At 40.4% G+C, this 20,699-nt stretch overlaps 2 protein-coding genes across 3 annotated transcripts in view; one reads left to right on the top strand and one right to left on the bottom strand.

The window, feature by feature from the left end:
- Positions 1–5,925, bottom strand: part of cnnm4b (cyclin and CBS domain divalent metal cation transport mediator 4b) — a 48,710-nt gene extending 42,785 nt beyond the window's left edge. For both annotated transcript variants that reach the window (XM_085476275.1, XM_085476274.1), the window contains exon 1: positions 4,480–5,925. In XM_085476275.1, the coding sequence (XP_085332401.1) occupies positions 4,480–5,881 (1,402 nt within the window). In that variant the 5' untranslated portion in view covers positions 5,882–5,925. The remainder of the gene's footprint in view (positions 1–4,479) is intronic.
- Positions 5,926–13,241: 7,316 nt separating this feature from the next.
- Positions 13,242–20,699, top strand: part of LOC146697497 (phospholipid-transporting ATPase ID-like) — a 51,045-nt gene continuing 43,587 nt past the window's right edge. Inside the window, exon 1 of the mRNA XM_085476276.1 lies at positions 13,242–13,481. The gene's annotated coding sequence lies outside the window, so the exon portion shown is untranslated. The remainder of the gene's footprint in view (positions 13,482–20,699) is intronic.

Here is a 20,699-nt window from a genome sequence, read left to right on the forward strand (position 1 = left end):
ACTGACAAAAATCTGTCTCCAGACATGCAAACAAAACAAGAAAAAACCCCACAAAGTAATGCTATTGTGGTTACTGGGTGGAGATTTTGCATCACTGAGCTTGTGGTTAGATGGCAACAATCTATATGTCATAAATTACACACAATCAATCTTCCACAGTGCCGTTACTTCACTGGATGGTTATAAAGATCATTTTGCTTAATTCAAGTATCAAAATATAATGATTTTACTAGTAAACTCACTTCATACTTAAAATGACAACTTCGTGCATGATGATATTGCTTGTGGCGATCCTTCATTGTGACAAGATTAGTATTCCTAATAAAGATTTTCTAAAGCATTTGTCACTTAATCCTAATGGCATTTTCAAAAGACAACTCCTCAGGGGCAAAATGCAAGCCAATAAAATACACGAATTACAACATGTGAGAGTCTGTTGACAGAGTGCACGTGGATCTCCAGGAAATTCGCGGTTCACTTGTGTTTGTGTGCTTTCTAAATTTTGCCTGATGTCCAGTGTGCACTAAGCCAATTACACAAGAGCCACAAGCAAGGCCATTTTACCATCACCTTTTCATTAAATTATAGAGGAACGAGTAATAGAAGTATGGCCTTTAACCATGTTCCATAAACTTATATGAGAGGTTTTAATTTACCAGTGAGTGTTCGGACTTATGTCTGTAGTAGTTAATTATCACAGAAGCAACTAGTTTCTTCTATAGGACGGCTGGGCTATGTAAAATAAGTGAGTGCAATCCTTGTCTCCTGAGATACCAGGATCTCCAGATATCCAGAAGCTCAGAGGAGAGCTACCTTTCCTTTGTGTCAAAGGCAGCCTGCTGAGGTGGCTGGAGCATCTAATCAGAATGTCTTATGGGCACCTTCCACTGTGGAGATTTTCCAGGCACACAGCTGACAGGAGACCTCAGTGTAGATCTAGAACTCACTAGAGAGATTATTAATCTCATCCGACCTGCGAGTACCTCAGAAATCTCCCACGGGAAACTGGAAAATGCTACTAGGGAAACAAATGTCTGCTTAACCTGCTGCCATCGCAACGTGGATAAGCGGAAGAAAATGTTGGGATGAGGATGAATATCATGTATAAATAAAAGTTTCCTTTAATGTCTGCTGTTGCCATTTCCAGTATGTCATTAAAATTTGATCTCATCTAATAAGGTCACTTCATAGTCCATCTGAAATGTCACGTCATGTTGACAGAAAAGGCTAGTGGGAATAACACACACACTCATTTCCTGTGTGTGTGTGAGTGTGTAACAGACACTGGTATCTATTCAAAACAGTCTTGACTATGACTTAATAGCCAAACTCTAAAATCAAAATGTAAATTCAGTGGTTTTGATTACGTGGAGCAAAACCCTGTGAAAAATCTGTGTGTGCGCTTCGAAGCTGCAGGATGCCATCGCTGTGGTAACTGATGCCGAGCTGCAGTGAGAGGAACTCGAGTTGCAGGCAGGGAGCCGGGTCACAGGAGAAGCAGGGGGTGCACAGGAAATTAAGCCTGCACATACTATAACCACGTTAAAGCCGTCCACCACAGCCTGAACATAGGCTCCTCAGTCACAGCGTGAAGGCTGACATGGTAAAGGTAATACTCTGAGGTATGTTCAGACTCTGCAGTGTTTTTGCAGTATTTGCAAGAATGTCAACATAGCAAATATTAAATCATCCCTTACTGTTAAAAACAGTTTTAAAGAACGTTTGAGGTTTTTTTTTTTTTATAACTGTCCAGCTTTCATACCAATAGTCATATAAAAACAAACAGATATGTGTTAGCGGAAATAGATAACATCAACTCGCATAACAGCAGCTCTCAGACCACAGATTATCATCTCCTGTAAATAACATTACTTGTGCTGCCTGTCTTGAATTAGCTGAAACCATAACAGAACAGCTAGGTATGCATTTCAGCTGTTTCCGTGAATCCCACTGTGAACCCCCACTCCAACTGACCCAAAGTACAGATTCAGAAATGATATGGTTCTTCGTGACTACAGACAAATTTCACTAGGTTTTATGGAACAAATCGCTCACCACATCAAGGTGGACCGCAGCCCTGAAAGTTTCTCTGCATTTCCCAGAAAAGCAGATGTGAGAACCGAATGTTCAGCTTAGTCAGAGCAGACATTATACGGCCAGCTTCTGATATAAGAACAAAGAGGATGATGGGCATCAAGTGCCCTGCCACCTAGATGCTCTTTCTAGGAGACATTCTAGCATAAACCAAACAGTAGTGAGAATGCACCTGAAGGTTTTGTGTTACGTGTGGGGAAAGAGCAGCTTCAAAGAATGTCTAACCCAGATTTTCTCTACACTGGCTGAAGTTTGTGTGAAAAAAGCCTCTTTCCCAACAACCTACATGCAAATCCTGGCCCCTCCACATTGCATGACTAGGATGTCATCAAGGAGAAATGCAGTGACTAGCACTGAGTCTTACTCACAGCAGGCTAATCTACATAAAAGGCATGACATTTGAAAGTACTTGGTTTAACTTTCTGCTGAGAGTCTTTCAAATTATGTCCTTAATTAAATTACACTGACTATAACGTTTGCTTGGCAGAGCAATACTTATTTGACTTAACATTTTAATGTGGTTAAAAAAAAAACAATACTCCAGTTAATTTATAAGTGTTTCTAATTGTGTTAAAAAGATGATTAACCTTAAGGTCAGACTGCTGTGTTTCTTTTGTTCCAGCATTCAACTCTGCACAGGTTTAGTCAAGTTCCCCCAAAAATCCGCAACAGTTATTTCAGGGCACTTTTTAGGATTAGGTGAAGATCATAGAAGGTTATAGACGGAAGCCCCAGCAATCCGTCCACCTCACATGAGCAAGCACTTAGCAAGAGCAGGGAGAAAAAATGAAACCTAACAGGAAGGTGGCCATCTGCCGAAACTAGCGGGGGCGAGAGAAAAAGATGCACAAATTTATTGCCCTTGCTAAATCTCATCAGCTTGTCAGCATATAAGACGACTTGTACAGATGTCATAAACAGATGTTTATCTGTTGTGTTACATCAGTTCTGCTCTGGCTCAAATTTTTAATCACAAGATGGCTTGATAAAGAGAAGAGATCAAAGTCTTTGAAATCTATTTTAATGTATGGTTATTTTTTCTGTCACAATAGAGGGAGAAATAAAGAAGAGCAAAAATAATAAGTACCGGTACTGGAATCAACTATGACTCATAACAGCAACGAGAGGCCCGAACATTTTCTCCACTGTAACCTTCAAACTGAAGACTTTAAACACACAAACTTCTCATATTGTCAAAATTACTTAAAGAAAATCTCTCTGTCAAGATTTCAACACTGTAAGCACCTAGATTTACAGTGTGTGTGTTTTTGTATGCACTGCAGTTTATTACCATAGCCTCCCACCTTGCCAGCCGAGCTCACTTCGATGAGCTGCAGATACATCTTGGCCAAATATCACACAGCACTATGCACCACTACAGCAACTCAAAACTCAATTTCCAACACTTGATTAGAGCTAAATGAATTGTTACAGTGAAAGAGACAACATGCCGACAAAGTCCAATGACAGGATATTAATGATACTACAAGATTTAGACACAGTAAGCCAGTGTGTATGTGTGTGTGTCTGTGTCTTTGACCTTCAGATGAGAAGCCTGAGGAAGGAAAAATATACTGCAGCGGGAGATAGCGTCAGTGTTTGTAAATCGTCCTGAGAGCGAGTGTGAACACGTGAGCCTGTGTGTGTGTGTGTGTGTGTGTGTGTGTGTGTGTGGCAAAAGAGAGAAGTAAAACTGGGAAGTGTTATGGTATCTCAAAACACAAACCTGCCTAGCTTTCAACAGAGAACTTTCTGTCTGTCAAGTGATCAAGAGAACTACAACTACTTCGAGAAATAAACCTACTTATGGAACCTCACAACAACCTTCTGTTAGACAGATATAGCAAATGATTAAGACGACACTTTGATAAACTTGAACGAATACGTTTTTCAAGAAAAAGGGCATCTACCACTGAGAGACCATCTCTAGACAAAATACTTGACCCACATGCAGGAGTTGTGGTGCAGGTAGGATACATCTCAGGAATTAAACTTTCATTTACTCTTAAATTAAGCGATTTGATAAAGGGAAAGGTTTAAATAACCAGTGTCACACTTCTACTGAAAAGAGTTGAAAAAACGACCAGTCATATTTTTGAGAGCAAACTTAACCCCTGACTCTGTGGGTACAGATTCCCCTGACTTTGACTTGAAGATGCCAAAACACCAGCTTGACTACTGCATTTTTCAGCATGTGGCTTTCAGAGGTCTTATAAGCGAAAACATTGCTGGAGCTCTGATTACTTCATCGTCTCCTCCATGCACCTAAGAAGTGGATGAAGCTGTACCAGAAACATTTGCTGGCACCGTACACTGCTGAACCAAATCACAGGTTTCACTCCTGCGTTATCACACCATATCACCAGCACCAAGATTTCCACAAACCTTTTTTGAACTCCTCCAGCATGGCGTCCAGCTTGGTGTCGTGGAAGACGAAGTGGACCGGATGGTTGTAGAATTTGGTGATGGTCTTCAAGGTGGTGCAGTCGTCTGGGTCCACGAAGGCCAGATCCTTGACGAAGAGGATGTCCACGATGTTGGAGCGCTCGTCTTCGTACACGGGTATCCTGGTGTAGCCGCTCTCCATGATCTCGGACATGGTGTTGAAGTCCAACACAGCGTCGCTGTGGATCATGAAGCAGTTGTTGATTGGCGTCATGACATCCTCCACTGTTTTAGTCCGGAGCTCCAGCGCTCCTTGGATCATGTTCAGCTCCTCTTTCACCAGGTCATTGTAGGGCTCGGTGACTTTTAACATCTCCACTAGCTTCTCTCTGTTGTACACGGTGCCGATCTCCTGGCCCAGCACGCAGTCGAGGAGTTTGCTAATGGGCCAGGACAGAGGGAAAGTCAACAGCATGAACAGCTTGGTGAGGACGATGGTGTTCGCCCCGACTGCTAATCCGTGTCGGGAGCAAAGAGCCTGGGGGACAATCTCGCCAAATATTACGATGCCGACAGTGGAGGCGACGACTGCTCCGACCCCGGACTTGGTGAGGTCGTCCAGGAGGATGGTGAGCGTAGTGTTGACCAGGACATTACCGAGCAGCAGTGAGCACAACAGGTAGTTGCCCTTCCTACGAATGGGCTCGATCTTCCGCGCGTACTTCTTCTCCTTCTCTGTGCCGCAGTTCTGCACGATGCGCAATTCCATCGGATCCAGCGCCATCAGTCCCAGGTTGAGCCCGCTGAACATACCGGACAGCACCAGCAGGAAGCAGATGAGGATAATCTGCAGCCAGATGGGCAGGAGGGACTTCTTCGCTTCCACCACGCGCAGCCTGCCGTCTTCTTCGTCCATCAGGTACCACTTCTGATCCCGGGCGTCCAGGACGCACAAGCCGAACACTTTCACCATCTCATTCTTACGGAGCTGCTTGATGCTGAGGGAGACTGTCCCTGAGGTGTTTTCGTCGTTTACCTTCATGGGTCCCCTAACATCAATATCATTCTGATCTTTGGGACAAGTCCTGTTTAACCATTTATCTGAGAAATCATCATCTTCTTTATTACTGACGAACAGTTTACCGAACCCGATGATATCCGAGCTGTTGGGGAACAAGTGGAGCCCGTAGACCCTTAAGGAGATGTCGCTCCCCTCGGTCACCTGAATATCTCCCCTTTCGGTGGTCTCGGCTGGCTTGTCGCTCTTCTCTAGCCTCATGCCGAGTATCCGCGTGGTTTCCCTCGAGTCTGAAACCGAAGCTTCAACCAGCCTCGTCGCAAAAACGTATGAAAACACGAATAAAGTTAACGTAAATTCCCAGCCACTCGAATCCATCGCCATGTTTGTTTCGCTCTCTGCCAACAGGCGAACTGACGTCACCTACTCGTTTCCACAAGCCCGCCTCCAAATTTACATATAAATATCACCCAATCGGAAGCGTTTACGTCACTAAAACTTGGGCCGAGCCCCAACAGTTTCATTTTTTCAAGGTCGACTGACGAAATTTCTTTTAAAGGTGGACCGTGTGGGAGCAGACGAAAATCAACGCATGAATGATAAACATTCACGATAAACAAATTTTAAATACACAAGTCATCCAATAATCACCTTTTATGATATTTTCCCACAACGATTATATATATATATATATATATATATATATATATATATATATATATATATATATATATATATATATATATATAAAACTTAATTATTGTGAAAAAAGATAAACAGTGTTACAAAGTAATTAACGTGGTCTTTAACTTCATTTTTATTGAAGAAAATACCAGTTAAGTTGTATATTTAGCTACTCTATGGCACAGAAAAACCCAAACTGAGTCATAAAAGTATCAACTGTCTTAATTGTGTTTACCCGTATGACACGTCGAATTAAAATACAAATGCTGAAGCAGTATCAAAATAAGTAGAATACAGAGAAATGTGTTTAAAGTCAATGATTTAGTCTACAGAACCTTTGTAATCGCAGTATGCACAATGTGACAGTTAATGAAATCAGTTTAACGAGATTAGAAGGGGTAAGTAGTGTCACTGATTTGAAATACAATGCATGTTAATGTTATCTACTGTCTCTAGTAATGCTATTAACACTCCTCTGTGTGCTGTGAGCTGTGCAAACTGAATATTTGAGGCAAGAAGAAAAACCTTGGGTCACAAGTGAATAGAATGCCAAACTAGACACACTCACCGGTGGATAAGATACAACACCAAAGACAATGAAAGGATTCATCTCTGAAACACACATGCCTCTTAGCATTTTGAGAAAATAAATAAAACGTTTTAAAATTTAGTTTTTACACGGTTTTTTTTAACGAAAAGATGCTGGTAAATAGAACCACGTGTGTAAATGTATTACTTTAATCTTGAATTACTTTTTTGTTGACATTGTATGTAAATGCAATTATTGAGGGCAGAGCACCATCTAGTGGTCAAACCGTGGTGAATGCAGCCTAACGTGCTGGTGTGAAAATAGTGAAGGAAATGAGAATGATTCTAATCGAATGATTCTAAGTAAAAATGAGGCTCAGAATTGTGTATATACACAATAAAGGCCTTCAGGCATGCAGCTACACCCATACAGGATCTAATTCAGTTCACTGGATGGATTTGTAAAATGTGAAAACTGCAGTGAAAGGATTAAATTCTCTGCATTTACTTGTAATTAGTGACAGAAAACTTTTTTTGTTTTCTCCGCTGAGATCAGGCTGGAAAATGTTTCTGGCCCATCTGACAGCTTATCTGAACCTGTTTTCAGGCTCTTTGCACTCCTTCTTTTCCCACCTTTAGGTCTTCTAGTTCTTGAACATCTTTTAAAACTGTTGCCTTCCTCCATCCTTCTGACAGTAACTTGTAGCCTTTTTTTCAACCTTTAATCAGATGTTGTTTGGATTAGTTTGTTTTCAGAGGACTGTATACTGATGCCTGTACACTATCACTCCATTTTATTTCCTCATGTTAACCTTAAACAAGTCTTGTTTTAGCAAAGATATGCATGATTTCCTGCATCTCACTGTAAGTTAAACTTGTCTTCAACAGAGAATCACATATTGCTCATTCATCCATGGAAATACTGCAAAGACACCTCTTTGGCTTTGTTACATTGAATATATTTGAGAAACAAAAACAAACAAACAAACCAATATGTTCATTTCATTGTATGGTAATCATGTTTGCACGTAGAATTTAGAGGTGTTTAGTATATTCTAAATACATTTTCTTTTATTTGTTTTTTTGTTTAATTTGTGTGTACTTTTTTCTTATTTCTGTTTTATTTTGGATCATACTCTAAACATAAAAAACAAAAGTTCTCCAGACTTTAGAGGACGTGATGAAGAAATAAAGTGTTTTGTCACCAATCCTTTTATAATCTTCTCCACTGTACGATGTGTAATGGTAACACAAATCTCTCTTTAGAGAAAAACCTGGAAGTACATGAAGAGCCACATTATTCATTTGATTAATTTAAACTTCCTTCAAATTTTTATTTAACTTACCTAGCCCTCCTCACAGGGTTGTGAAGAAGCTCGCACATGTTTCTGTTTCTATAATTCGAGGAACTGAACAACATGAACCTTTATTATTTATTCTTTCATTGTGTCAAGCTGAAAAATGTAGCCATTGTAAGGTCCATCATTTGCTTTCCTGATAGTAGTGATAGTATTAAAATTCTGACCATACACTGAAAAAAAGAACATGTTGGATTTACTTAATTCACTAGTGGACATTGGTTGCACAAATGATTTTCTTTGGCAGCAACTTAAACAACTGAGGTAAATTAACACTTAACTTTAAAACACAAGACAACTTGCAAGAAATAGCCAGTCTCCTTTTTCAGTGTACTTCTCTGCATTCATAATTTGTCACTCCACAATATGAGTCGCCACTGATTTTCAGTTGAGTTCTTGTATAATTTGGTGTACCCGGTCTTTTTTTCCCCATTTCCCTTCCTTAGAAATAGCTTCTTCACAGCCACACTTCCACTGAGACCCCTTCTGATGATGCTACAGTGAACTGTACATGGATCAACTGAAGGCCTGATGCATCTCTCAGGTTCTGTAACTTGTCCTTGTTGGATTTTCTCCCTATTTCTCAAGAACCTGACTTTCAGATACTATTCATCAGCTACTTTTAGCCCTGCCACTTCTTTAATATGCCACTCACTTGTTTCATTAAATATTTTTCAAGGACACACAATGTTCTGTGAATAGCTATTTGGGAATCACCTTGTTGGTGTAAAAATACTAATGTATTCCTGTCAAACTATCTTTGGCATTTTGATCAGATTCAACTAAAGAAATGGGAACACATTTTGTCTTTTGTGGCAAGCTACTAGTAAAAAAAAGTACCTAAAGAGACATTTAACCACTCAAATGTGTCCAAATGATTTATTTGAATGACGTGTTCACTCCTGGAAAAGAGTAAGAAGACAAAGAAGAATTAGAGGAAGACCATGACCAAAGTGGTTAAGAATTTCCCGGCTGCAGTCACTGACTGCTGATGGATTTTTATGTTTTTAATAATAATTTATGTGTGTAAAGTAAAGGCGAGCCATCTGAAAAGGATGATTACTGAAAACAAATGAAGAATAAAACATACAGTGGGGCAAAAAAGTATTTAGTCAGCCACCGATTGTGCGAGTTCCCCCACTTAAAATGATGACAGAGGTCAGTAATTTGCACCAGAGGTACACTTCAACTGTGAGAGACAGAATGTGAAAAAAAAAATCCATGAATCCACATGGTAGGATTTGTAAAGAATTTATTCATAAATCAGGGTGGAAAATAAGTATTTGGTCACCTCAAACAAGGAAAATCTCTGGCTCTCACAGACCTGTAACGTCTTCTGTAAGAAGCTTTTCTGTCCCCCACTCGTTACCTGTATGAATGGCACCTGTTTGAACTCATCATCTGTATAAAAGACACCTGTCCACAGCCTCAAACAGTCAGACTCCAAACTCTGCCATGGCCAAGACCAAAGAGCTTTCGAAGGACACCAGGAAAAGTATTGTAGACCTGCACCAGACTGGGAAGAGTGAATCTACAATAGGCAAGCAGCTTGGTGTGAAAAAATCAACTGTGGGAGCAATCATCAGAAAATGGAAGACATACAAGACCACTGATAATCTCCCTCGATCTGGGGCTCCACGCAAGATCTCATCCCGTGGGGTCAAAATGATCATGAGAACGGTGAGCAAAGATCCCAGAACCACACGGGGGGACCTGGTGAATGACCTGCAGAGAGCTGGGACCAAAGTAACAAAGGTCACCATCAGTAACACACTACAACGGCAGGGAATCAAATCCCGCAGTGCCAGACGTGTTCCGCTGCTGAAGCCAGTGCATGTCCAGGCCCGTCTGAAGTTTGCCAGAGAGCACATGGATGATACAGCAGAGGACTGGGAGAATGTCATGTGGTCAGATGAAACCAAAGTAGAACTTTTTGGTATAAACTCAACTCGTCGTGTTTGGAGGAAGAAGAATACTGAGTTGCATCCCAAGAACACCATACCTACTGTGAAGCATGGGGGTGGAAACATCATGCTATGGGGCTGTTTTTCTGCCAAGGGGACAGGACGACTGATCCGTGTTAAGGACAGAATGAATGGGGCCATGTATCGTGAGATTTTGAGCCAAAACCTCCTTCCATCAGTGAGAACTTTGAAGATGAAACGAGGCTGGGTCTTCCAACATGACAATGATCCAAAACACACCGCCCGGGCAACAAAGGAGTGGCTCCGTAAGAAGCATTTGAAAGTCCTGGAGTGGCCTAGCCAGTCTCCAGACCTCAACCCCATAGAAAATCTGTGGCGGGAGTTGAAAGTCCGTGTTGCTCGGCGACAGCCCCAAAACATCACTGCTCTCGAGAAGATCTGCATGGAGGAATGGGCCAAAATACCAGCTACTGTGTGTGCAAACCTGGTAAAGACCTATAGTAAACGTTTGACCTCTGTTATTGCCAGCAAAGGTTATGTTACAAAGTATTGAGTTGTATTTTTGTTATTGACCAAATACTTATTTTCCACCCTGATTTACGAATAAATTCTTTACAAATCCTACCATGTGGATTCATGGATTTTTTTTTTTTTTCACATTCTGTCTCTCACAGTTGAAGTGTACCTCTGGTGCAAATTACTGACCTCTGTCATCATTTTAAGTGGGGGAACTTGCACAATCGGTGGCTGACTAAATACTTTTTTGCCCCACTGTATGAAACTTTGAACATGAAGGTGCTTTTTAAAAATATGTTTTTAGCGACACCTTGTGGCCATGCACAATGCTGTTTTCAGCATTGTGCATGGCGGTCTATGACGAGAAGTGACGTGAAAGCCTGAATTCCATAAAAAAGCCAAAATGTGAGAAGGTTGTTGCAGTAGAGATCTCAGTTCACAGAAGCACACACGAACACAACAGTGTTAATACGTTGTTAGATTACAATATATGGCAACATTTAATTTCTTTGTTTTATACATTCTTATAAAATGTTGTCCTCAACCTTTCCTACTGGTACATATACTCTATGCAGTCATCACTGTGGCACGTTTCACCTTTATAATAATCAATTACTGATAAAAATCATTTAGTTGCAGCTGCTGAACATTGCAACCTTTCTCTGAGTTTTCTGGAGTTGCGTTAGACTTTAGGCTTTAAGCAGTAGTGGTTTCCTCCTTTGGTATTCAGGAAACTGAAACCTCAGACAGGGAGCTGTGAGAAATGCTGCAGAAACTTTCAACCAAACAAAACTGAGATGAAAAAGAAAGGAACATGTCAGTGGTGTAAAAACAAAAGGAAACAAAGTCGTAAATGCCAGTTTCAGGAAATGAAGGTGTAAGAAAGAAGAGACTTTGAGAAACTGTCAAGACATCCTGAAGATTTCAATAATGTACTAAACAGATTTGTGCAGCAGCTAAAGAAAGTGAAAGACAATTTAACTACTCGGATAGCGTTTGCCATTTTTACACTACATTTAGCACCAGTTTAACAAATACGAGTTTTCAAATAGAAAACGTGGTCAGCTTTTACTTTGTACAGCACCACAATGAAACATTCTTTACCACAGCTGCAGCAGAATAAAAGTAAAAGAACTGTTAAAGCTGGCAAATCTGGAATAAAAGCTGTATTTTAACAGTTAAATGTGTCACTGTTTTACTACAGGAGCTACACGTCAGATAAGTTTAGCAACCTGTGAGAAAACTTGCCTTTCCTTAAAAAGACAAACATTTAAAATGCATCTGACATGTTGTTCCTTATTGCCTATGTGGGTGCTTTTATCAAATATGATAAAATAAAGATGTTTTTGTTTCTGCTCTAAAAGTTCAGTTTCACGTTTTCCTACTCTTCACTTTGTATCATAGTAAATAAACAGAAGGAGATATTTGAATCTTCATCTCAGGCCGTGAAGCTCCACCCACCTGCTGTTCAAACCTTGTGTTTGCAAGTTGCAGCAAGTCAGAGTGTTGGCTTAAACGGAAAGCAGTCTGGAGCAGCCAGGTAATAAATAAGGATTATTTTGAACTTTGAATCAGGCAAAGATACTCTACACATCAAGAATAAAAACAGGTCTGGAAATGAGCGTCACAGGTGTGCAGGTTAAAGAGGCTAGTCCTCCCACCACTTCCTTCTTGAACTTTAACTGAACTCTCCTTCAGTTAAAGTTATTCAAACCCCTTTAGCATTTGACAGGTGTCAGCTGAGGTTTGGGGAGATTATTATTAGCATTTATTTTTTACAAAGTATATCTCAATAAAGATTAAAATGAGAGCACTCGTCCTTAAAGAAAAGAATCAGTTGCGACCACTTAAACAAGCTACTATGTGCATGCAGCCAGTGACTGTGATTCTTATAAAACAGCATTAAAGAGACGTGTTATTTCTTTCTTTCTTTTTTGACTTATAAACACTGATATAAAATAACATTTTTGAATATATATTTGTTTTTTCTTTGAAAGATGAATTTCATTTGAGTTTTGGTTCTTACAGTCCAGCAGGCAGGCCTGTGTTGGGAGGGTGTACCCGATCTCTTCCTGAACACAGCTGCCACCTGTTTCTCTGGAGGAGCTCAGGAGTGCACAGCTGGCTTCATTCAGCCACCCAGCAGAATAAAAGCTGGTGAACAGCTGCTCAGTCAGTGAGTCGGTCACCTTGTAGCGTTGGCTTACAGGGTATGTCTGAAACTAGTGACTAGCTAGTCAACCATGACCTGGATGACTACACAAGCATAGTGAATAGCTAGTCTCTTCTTGCAGCAGGACTGTTTCCCTTTTACTTGGAGAATCATTTCCTTTTTTTTAGCAGGATATTTTAGGTTGTGGGTCTCTTGTTTGGTTGAAATAGCGGTGTGTTTCTTTGAGTAGTTGAGTCATTGTCAATAAAACTTTATTGTTTTACACTTTACTGTGTTTTGGCTTTTTCTTTTCCTGGTTCCTGGTCCCTTAGCCTTTATTCGGGGGTGTGACACCGTTTTGCTGCCTATAGATTCATATAGAAAACCATTAAATTGCCTTTGCCTCTAGAAGAAGTGGGTTTTTAGGAAACCGGTATCCTGTTTTCTTTTTAAAAGTTTTGTTTCAGGCTCGCCAACTAGAGGTCACAATTGGGCCACAACGATTGACTAAATTTTCACACAACGTGACCAGTCTGCTGCTTTGCCTCTTCTCCGTTCAGAACTTTCTGTCATAGTAAATTTCCGTGTTTTGGTGACTTGAATCTGAGCGAATAAACAGTGCGCCCTCGCAGAGGAGTGTATGGAGACGGAAGTAGAGGAGGGGAGAGCGTACGAGAAGGAGGGGAATGAGGCAGGAGCGAGTTGGTGGACAGGAGGAAAACATTAGCTCCCAATCCTTCACGTAGTTGGGATACTTTTCACTGTCGAAGAGGCAGGGAAGCCACAGCTCAGACTGCACCTCCACCAAGCCAGGACGCACGGTAAGTACCGCGTCGCTGCTCAAGTATTGCTGACCTTGTCTGGGAGTCAAGGAGACGCTGGAGGGTGGGGGAGTGTCGAGATGAAGTTGGGGGAAGAGATGGAGAAGAAAGGCGAGATAGCTGAACGGGAAACTGCAGTGAACAGGCGAGAGCTGTCTCTCCACTGCTTTTCCTGCCTTTGCGCTCTCCAGGGAAAAGCAACCCAAAAAAGTAACGGAAAGATTTTGGTGGGAGAGAAAAGTTTGGCATTCTTGGGTGTCGAAAGGGAAAATATCGGCTTCGCTTTCTTTTCCCCTCCTCACTGCAGTAGCAGTCATCGTGAAAGCTTCCACAACAATGGGTTACTTCTGTGTTGTGTCGGTTTAGCAAAAAGCTGTTTCCGAAAATTGCTTCAGGAGGCAACTTTCTATCAGCGCGCTCCTCGTAAGAGTGTGTTTGTTGTTTTGTAGACGGTGTCTGAGCACGCAGCACTGCTCAGCTGTCAGATCCCGAGTTTAGTCCTCTTTGGTTTCAGAAAGAAACCACCTGGTATAATAAGAATTGTTTCTTGTTCTTGGGAACTGTAGTGACACTGATCATTTGAGAAGATATGGCTGTACATTGTGTGTCAGCACATTTTGCGGTTTTAGCACTGATGTCAGTGATGAGTAATTTCTTCATCATCTAGAGCGGAAGACTGCGAGGAAGTCATCCTGAGTTTACGGTGCAGAAGCATTACTTTTCTATTCCCAGCCAAACACTGAGGTGTTTAAAGTGTTAATTGTGACTTTGAGGAGGTGTATGTTCAAAACACAGAGGCGTAGCAAAAAAGTAACTGGACGTTAAGCCCTATAAATTACCACCTGAATCTCCCAAATTCACCCAGAAACATCTCAACAACTGCAAGGCCAAATTAACAACATTTGGCTCAATGGATGGAGTTCCCATTTAAAAAACAAACAACTAAAAAGGAGTTTTTACAGCAGGCACATTAACATTTTGTTTACATTGTACCAGGACTGTTGTGTTGGTTTAGAAATGGACTGTTGGATTGTCTGGATTTCAGCCATCCTGTCTCAGTTTTTGAATGAAGATAAACTAAAGTGTGGTTTTGATTGATACTGCATACAAGATAAAAACGAAAGCATTTAAACACTTTTCAACACTGAACAGTAAGCCTGCCTGATGTTTTAGGGTGTAACCACTTACATGGAAAGGAAACTTAAAAAAAAGCTTTGATCAGCATGAGGCAAGCTCGCTGCCTCTTTCTGAATTTGTTTGTATAAAACAGGCTGATTTCTCAGTTCAATGGTCGGTCTCGCCTTCATTTTGATTTCAAACCATAAATGGTGTAAAAGATGGATGTAGTTAGTGCGATGTTATCCACTGGTTTTTGACATCTTTGAAGGCTGCCATACCCAAAAAATATGACAAGGAAGGATGGGCCTGACTGTCAAATTGCACGCTCATTGGCTAACGAATTGTGATTGACAAGCTGTTATCCAATGAGCTGGTTTCATAGTATACCACAGCTAACACAGTAGTACAAAGATTTAAAAGATGGACATATTATTATGGGGTGTCTGGACCCCATACTCCCTATACAACCATTGCAAGAGCTTGGTCTGCATAGCTGGCAATAAGTTGGACTTGTTCCCGGTGGGTAATGGGCTCCGCCAGGACTGCCCTTTGTCACTGATTCTGTTCATAATTTTATGGGCAGAATTTCTGAGAAGTTTCTCCATCCGGGAGGGGCTCAGAGTAGAGCCGCTGCTCCTCCACATCGAAAGGAGCCAGTGGAGGTGGTTCGGGCATCTGACAAGGATGCCTCCCGGGCGCCTCCTAGGTGAGGTGTTCCGGGCATCTCCTACTGAGAGGAGGCCCCGGGGCAGATTCAGGACACGCCGGAGAGATTATATCACTCTGCTGGCCTGGGAACGCCTTGGTGTTCCCCCGGACAAGATGGAAGAGGTGGCTGGGGAGAGGGATGTCTGGGCTTCTCTGCTCGGGCTGTGGCCCCCGCGACCCGGCCCCAGATAAGCGGAAGAAGATGGATGGATGGATATTATTATTGTTTTATACATTGTGGCCAAAAATGAGTGACAGAGCCCATAAACTTAACAGGAAAGTATTTATGGATTTCAAGACAGAAAGACGTTTTCTCATAGACTTTTTATTGGGCTGGAAGTGTTTTTGCAACAACAGCTATTGCCAGCTGCTGGCCTTCAGATAAAGAAAGAGGTTTAAGGTCTTCTGCATTGGCCTCAGTTATCTGACCCAATGTTCTGAACTAAGTATTTTAGTCAAAGTCATCTTGGTGTTTTGAAAAGAGAGATGACAATCAGTCACAAGATGATCCCACTTTTAAAGCATATCGGGCTTTATTGTTTATTTTGCTCTCCATGAAACCACTAATCACAAACCAAACATCAGTTTGTATCAAATAAGACTTCATTGGGAAAGGATTTGTTAAGGTCATACACGTGGTGAGACTTACGGTTAATTTCACATCTACTTCTGTATAATCAGGCCTATTTTGTAACCCCCGGGTTCTTCCTCCGACTGGCCACTTAAAAATTGTCACAGATTCTAAATGTTTACTCTTTTCATACCGGTTGCCCAATCCATCTGTAGTTGCAGTTATATTGCAATTTACTTATGTAACCAAGTTAAGTGCGTTTAGTTTATGACCCAACTCTAGTCTTCTGTTGTGTAGGAAAAGAGCCATTTAGCCATTCACAGTTTAAATGAGTGAATGGGCTCAGGCTTTATTCAGTGTCTCTCTTCACTTACACAGATGTCACGAGACTACAACAATGCTTTGTTTGCTCCATCTTTTTATTAGAGATGAAAAATAATCCAGAGGGCCACAGTGATCCCGTTAATTCTGGTGCTAATAACAATTTTGACTCAAATGTGAAACAGGAAAGATGGCATGACTACGTGACTCTGTAGTTTAGCTAAATGCTGATGATAAAGAGATTTAATGTTGTTTGTCTGTTTTCAAATACACGGCGCTGACACGCTAATATTTGCAACTGTCTTGTGGCATGCTCGACTTAAAATGACTCCCCTGCTGGTCCACTGTTCATGTGAACTGTTTTTACATATAAAACATATTGAAAAAACTATAAAAAAACATTTAAAAAAGGAACATGCAGAAGTTACGGTTTCATACTGTTTTATTTGTGTTATCCTTTGATACTCTACTTAACAAAGTAGGCTTAATCATTCACTGCTGTGTGTAAACAAGGTTAAGTATTAGTCGATGCTTTCCTGTTGGTATCAATACATTTTCCTCATTATAATGAAGTGGAAAATAAACTCTCCATCTCTCTTTCTTTTCGTACTCCTGTGTGCGTGCACAAAATCAGGTCTGCTGTGCTCTCTGTTCCCCCAAAACAAATGAGCAATTAGTGTTAATGTTGCGTCCAACGTAAAATTGCATCACATCCCCGCCATTACCACCTCACAGTCGCCCGATTTAACAACTTTTATGAGAACATGTGAATATCAACAAAGACGATCTGAAGCTTTGGTGAGTTTTGTTAATATATGATGTATGAAAGTGTTGGATAAAGTCTATATTTGACAGTGATGAGAAAATGTTGTTGAAACATTTCACGAATTGTTTAGAAGTTGCTGAAAAAATTTCTGTCTGAGCCAAAGAAGTGTGTCTATAAACAGTCTGATGATGCTAGCAATCGGTGTCAAAACATAGTTAGTCAAGCTGGTCATGAACAGAAGTGTGATTTAAAAAAAAAACTTTACAAACTGATTCTGTGTGAAGAGAAAACTGAAGCTGTTTGGTTAATCAGAAAATGCTACGAGATGTGAAACTTGTGATTGAACGTCAGCTGCCCCGACTAAACTTTGACTGAGGTCACGTGAGGTCTCAGTAATGTCCAGCCTTACGCAAATGCATTTATCACGCATGAAAATCCATTTTGTCACATGTTGAAGGTCTTTAATGTTAAAACATCTGAGTCTTTATGCTACAATGAGAATCTTATCAGGTTTAAAAGGTCAGTCATAATGTCAGTGTTTTATCATGTAAGAGGAGATGGGGAGTGGCTCGGTGGCCTGAGAGGTCAGGTGAATAATTCAGAGGTTAATTGTTTGGGTCTTTTGGTGCAGCTCTCGGGGCTCAAAGCACAGATACTGTATTGTGTCCTTATGTCATAACACTTTCCCATTCTTGCTTTGTTAATGTCTGTCACCAGTGGGTCTTTTTCAGGTCACTGCATACGCTTGCATTGTAAATGCACCTCTATCCAAATAACAAGCAAGAAATCTGTTCAGTTTTTTAAGGCTTTTAAAGGCATCGTTGTCTCAAGATGGAGGGATGTTGTTTAAAGGTTTTTTGTATTTTTAAAAAGAAAAAATGTAAGTCAGAGAGATGTGATCGTTTTCAGTCATGAGAATGTGATCACAGATTCATGCAGAGCTACTGAGCACAGTGATGTTAATCATTAACTGACAGGAACCTTGAACAAACCAACATATAACCCAGTTTGTTATTTGTTTATTCAACCTATTTCCCGGTCATACTGAATTTTCTTTCTTTCTTTTTTTTTTGGTCCGTTGACCACATCGTGACTGACGTTAGGAGGAACAAAGAAATCAGATAAGTGGGAAATTAACAAACAATAGCCAGGAACCGACTCAGGCTGCACTGTACAATTAATTACAAAAACAAAAAAAAAAGTTAGGGTTTTTTTTTTTGTGTAGCAACACTAACAAAGTTCTATATCCCATATTGAATTGACTTGTAAATAAAACTGTTAAGGTGCTATTTTCTAGTATTCGCTATGTTTAAAGTTGACGTTATTGTTATTATTTTCTCAGAATTTGCAGACACCAATATTTTCAGATAAGGTGTTTGTGGTTTGGTTGCAGGGAAACAGTGCAATAGCCACCACCCAAGAAGTTGGTCTTGGTTCAGCATCTTCTGGTTCCTTTTTTTTCTTTTCTTTAAAAAAAAAATTCAAATACAGCCCAGATAATTAAATACACAAAATATTATTAAAACATATTAATAGTAAAATCGCATAAAAAGGCATTTTCTTTATTTTTTAAAAACTTTTTTAGGTCATATATTTTATTCAATAGCTCTGCAACAGACTGGTGACCTGCCCGTGGTGTATCGCAGCTCTCGCCCTAAGCTGGGATAGGCTCCAGCCCCCCCGCAACCCTGAATTGGATAAGCAGAAGAGGATGGATGGATGGATTTCATTCAATTAAACACTTCATGCCATCTCACCATGCACAGCTTCCTACAGTAGAAATGCATCTGCTGGTGTTGGATATTTGCAAAGGTGAATCTTTCCAACAGTTATTTCCACGCGTCTGGTTACTTGTGGTTTCACTTGCCCTCGTAGACATTTGCAGCTAAGGAATAAGCATCTAAGGGAAATTAAAGCGAGAGATTGCTAAATGTTTCCACTATGGTAGTGGTTTCCCCAAGCGTTTTAACATTTACATTATTTTTTCCTCTGGCCATAATAGTTCTGTATTGCTGCATGAATAAAATACCAAAAAGATTAGTGTTTTTTTTAAAAGATCAGCTATTTCATGTCTTTAATCTTCACGGGGCTTCAGCCCACGATGGAAATGCAGGTAACAAAGGGCTAAAGAACTTTATTACTAAAGTTTTTGGAACAAGCTGTTCCACAGAAACATAACTGGTTTTCAGAAGCTAAAATACGTTACAAGAGCACTTCCACGTGGAAGTGGTGAATCAAGCCAAACCTACACAAAAGCAGCTTGTGAAAGATCTAAAGCCAGCTGGGACCAGAAGTCAAAAACACCATTAGCAACACAATATGCTGTAATGGACTGAAATCTTGCGGCACCTCGAGGTCTTATTGGGCCAAAATCTCTCCTGAGATGTTAACATAAGCTGCCATAAAAAAATTTTCATTTCTCTTACAAATTCAGCAGGGGATCACTTAATTTCACTCACTGTGTAGTTTCTTTACTCTTTCCTTGTAAATGAAACTAGTTTTCTACGACTCCATCCAGACCACCGTGCGTCAGAGTCATCAAACTCAGTGTCAGTTTCGCTGAACCTGTGGTTTAACTGCGGCCAGGTGACATCCAGAGCCCGAGTGAAAGTTTTACAAACTGCTGTACTCAATGATCTAGATACATTTTAATGAGCATTTTTTGGTTTCATTCTGTCAGGAAGTGGGTTCAAATGTACTGTTCAGAATCGAATCACCAAAAACCTTGCTGATTCCTGCAGATATAAAGTGATAGTGGGGAAAAAAAGATTGATAATCACTTTAGAATTCTTATTGTTTTATCACTACTTCATCTCTTTGTTTTGATAAATCTCTTGATATCTCCTGGTTTTTATGACCAGTGTGAAACACTGTGAGGTCTCAAAAATGCACAAATGTTTTCTTTGTTGAATCACTTTGTTAAAAACTTCACGAGTGAAAGATTAAAATAACAGTCTCTGTCAGTGTGTGTAGAAGCATGAAAGGGTGTTGGTCTTTAAGACTTATTCAGAATTTATCTGATTTGGCTTATAGTCATCTTCTGCTGTTGAGGGCATTTTACAAGATCGCACTACTTCCAGCAATTGTTGAGTTACTGCAACAGTTTTCGGGACAGAAATCTGAAATATACCCCCCCAACAGCTTCTCTTACTTGTAGTGGGCTAAATTAATAAGCAGTATTCTTCACCCTATAGGGTAAGATCATTCGTGTGTAGCGTAACATCAGGCTGGATTTATACATTGCTTCTTTAACTTTTCAACCCTTAAATACACCACCACTGGCACCCATAACTTTAATTGTTTTCTGTCTGACTTTATGAGGCTCTTATTTGTGCGGAGGAAATTTGCCACACTCTTCTTTCTTTCAGTTCATTGAGGGTTCTCTTGACATCCCACAGCTTTTCGAGGTCTGAGGTCTGGCTTGTTAGTAGGCCATTGCAACACCCTGATTCCTTTCATTTTCAGTCATTCCGTTGTAGATTTGCCGGGGTGAGATCGTTGCCCTGTTGCATAACATAATTTTGGAAAAGATTTTGCTGTTTAAAATCTGATATGTCTATCTAGAGAAATAAGTTCAATTTAATTCATTTTATTTATACAGCACCAAATCACAACAACAGTCGCCTCAAGGCGCTTTATATTGTAAGGTAGACGCTACAATATATACAGAGGAAAAACCCAACAATCATATGACCCCCTATGACCAAGCACTTTGGTAACAGTGAGAAGGAAA

This window comes from Copadichromis virginalis, linkage group LG12 (assembly GCF_057382275.1).
Source record: "Copadichromis virginalis isolate Kocher_CV1m ecotype Utaka linkage group LG12, C_Virginalis_male_GT1.1, whole genome shotgun sequence".
Taxonomy (NCBI): Eukaryota; Metazoa; Chordata; class Actinopteri; order Cichliformes; family Cichlidae; genus Copadichromis; species Copadichromis virginalis.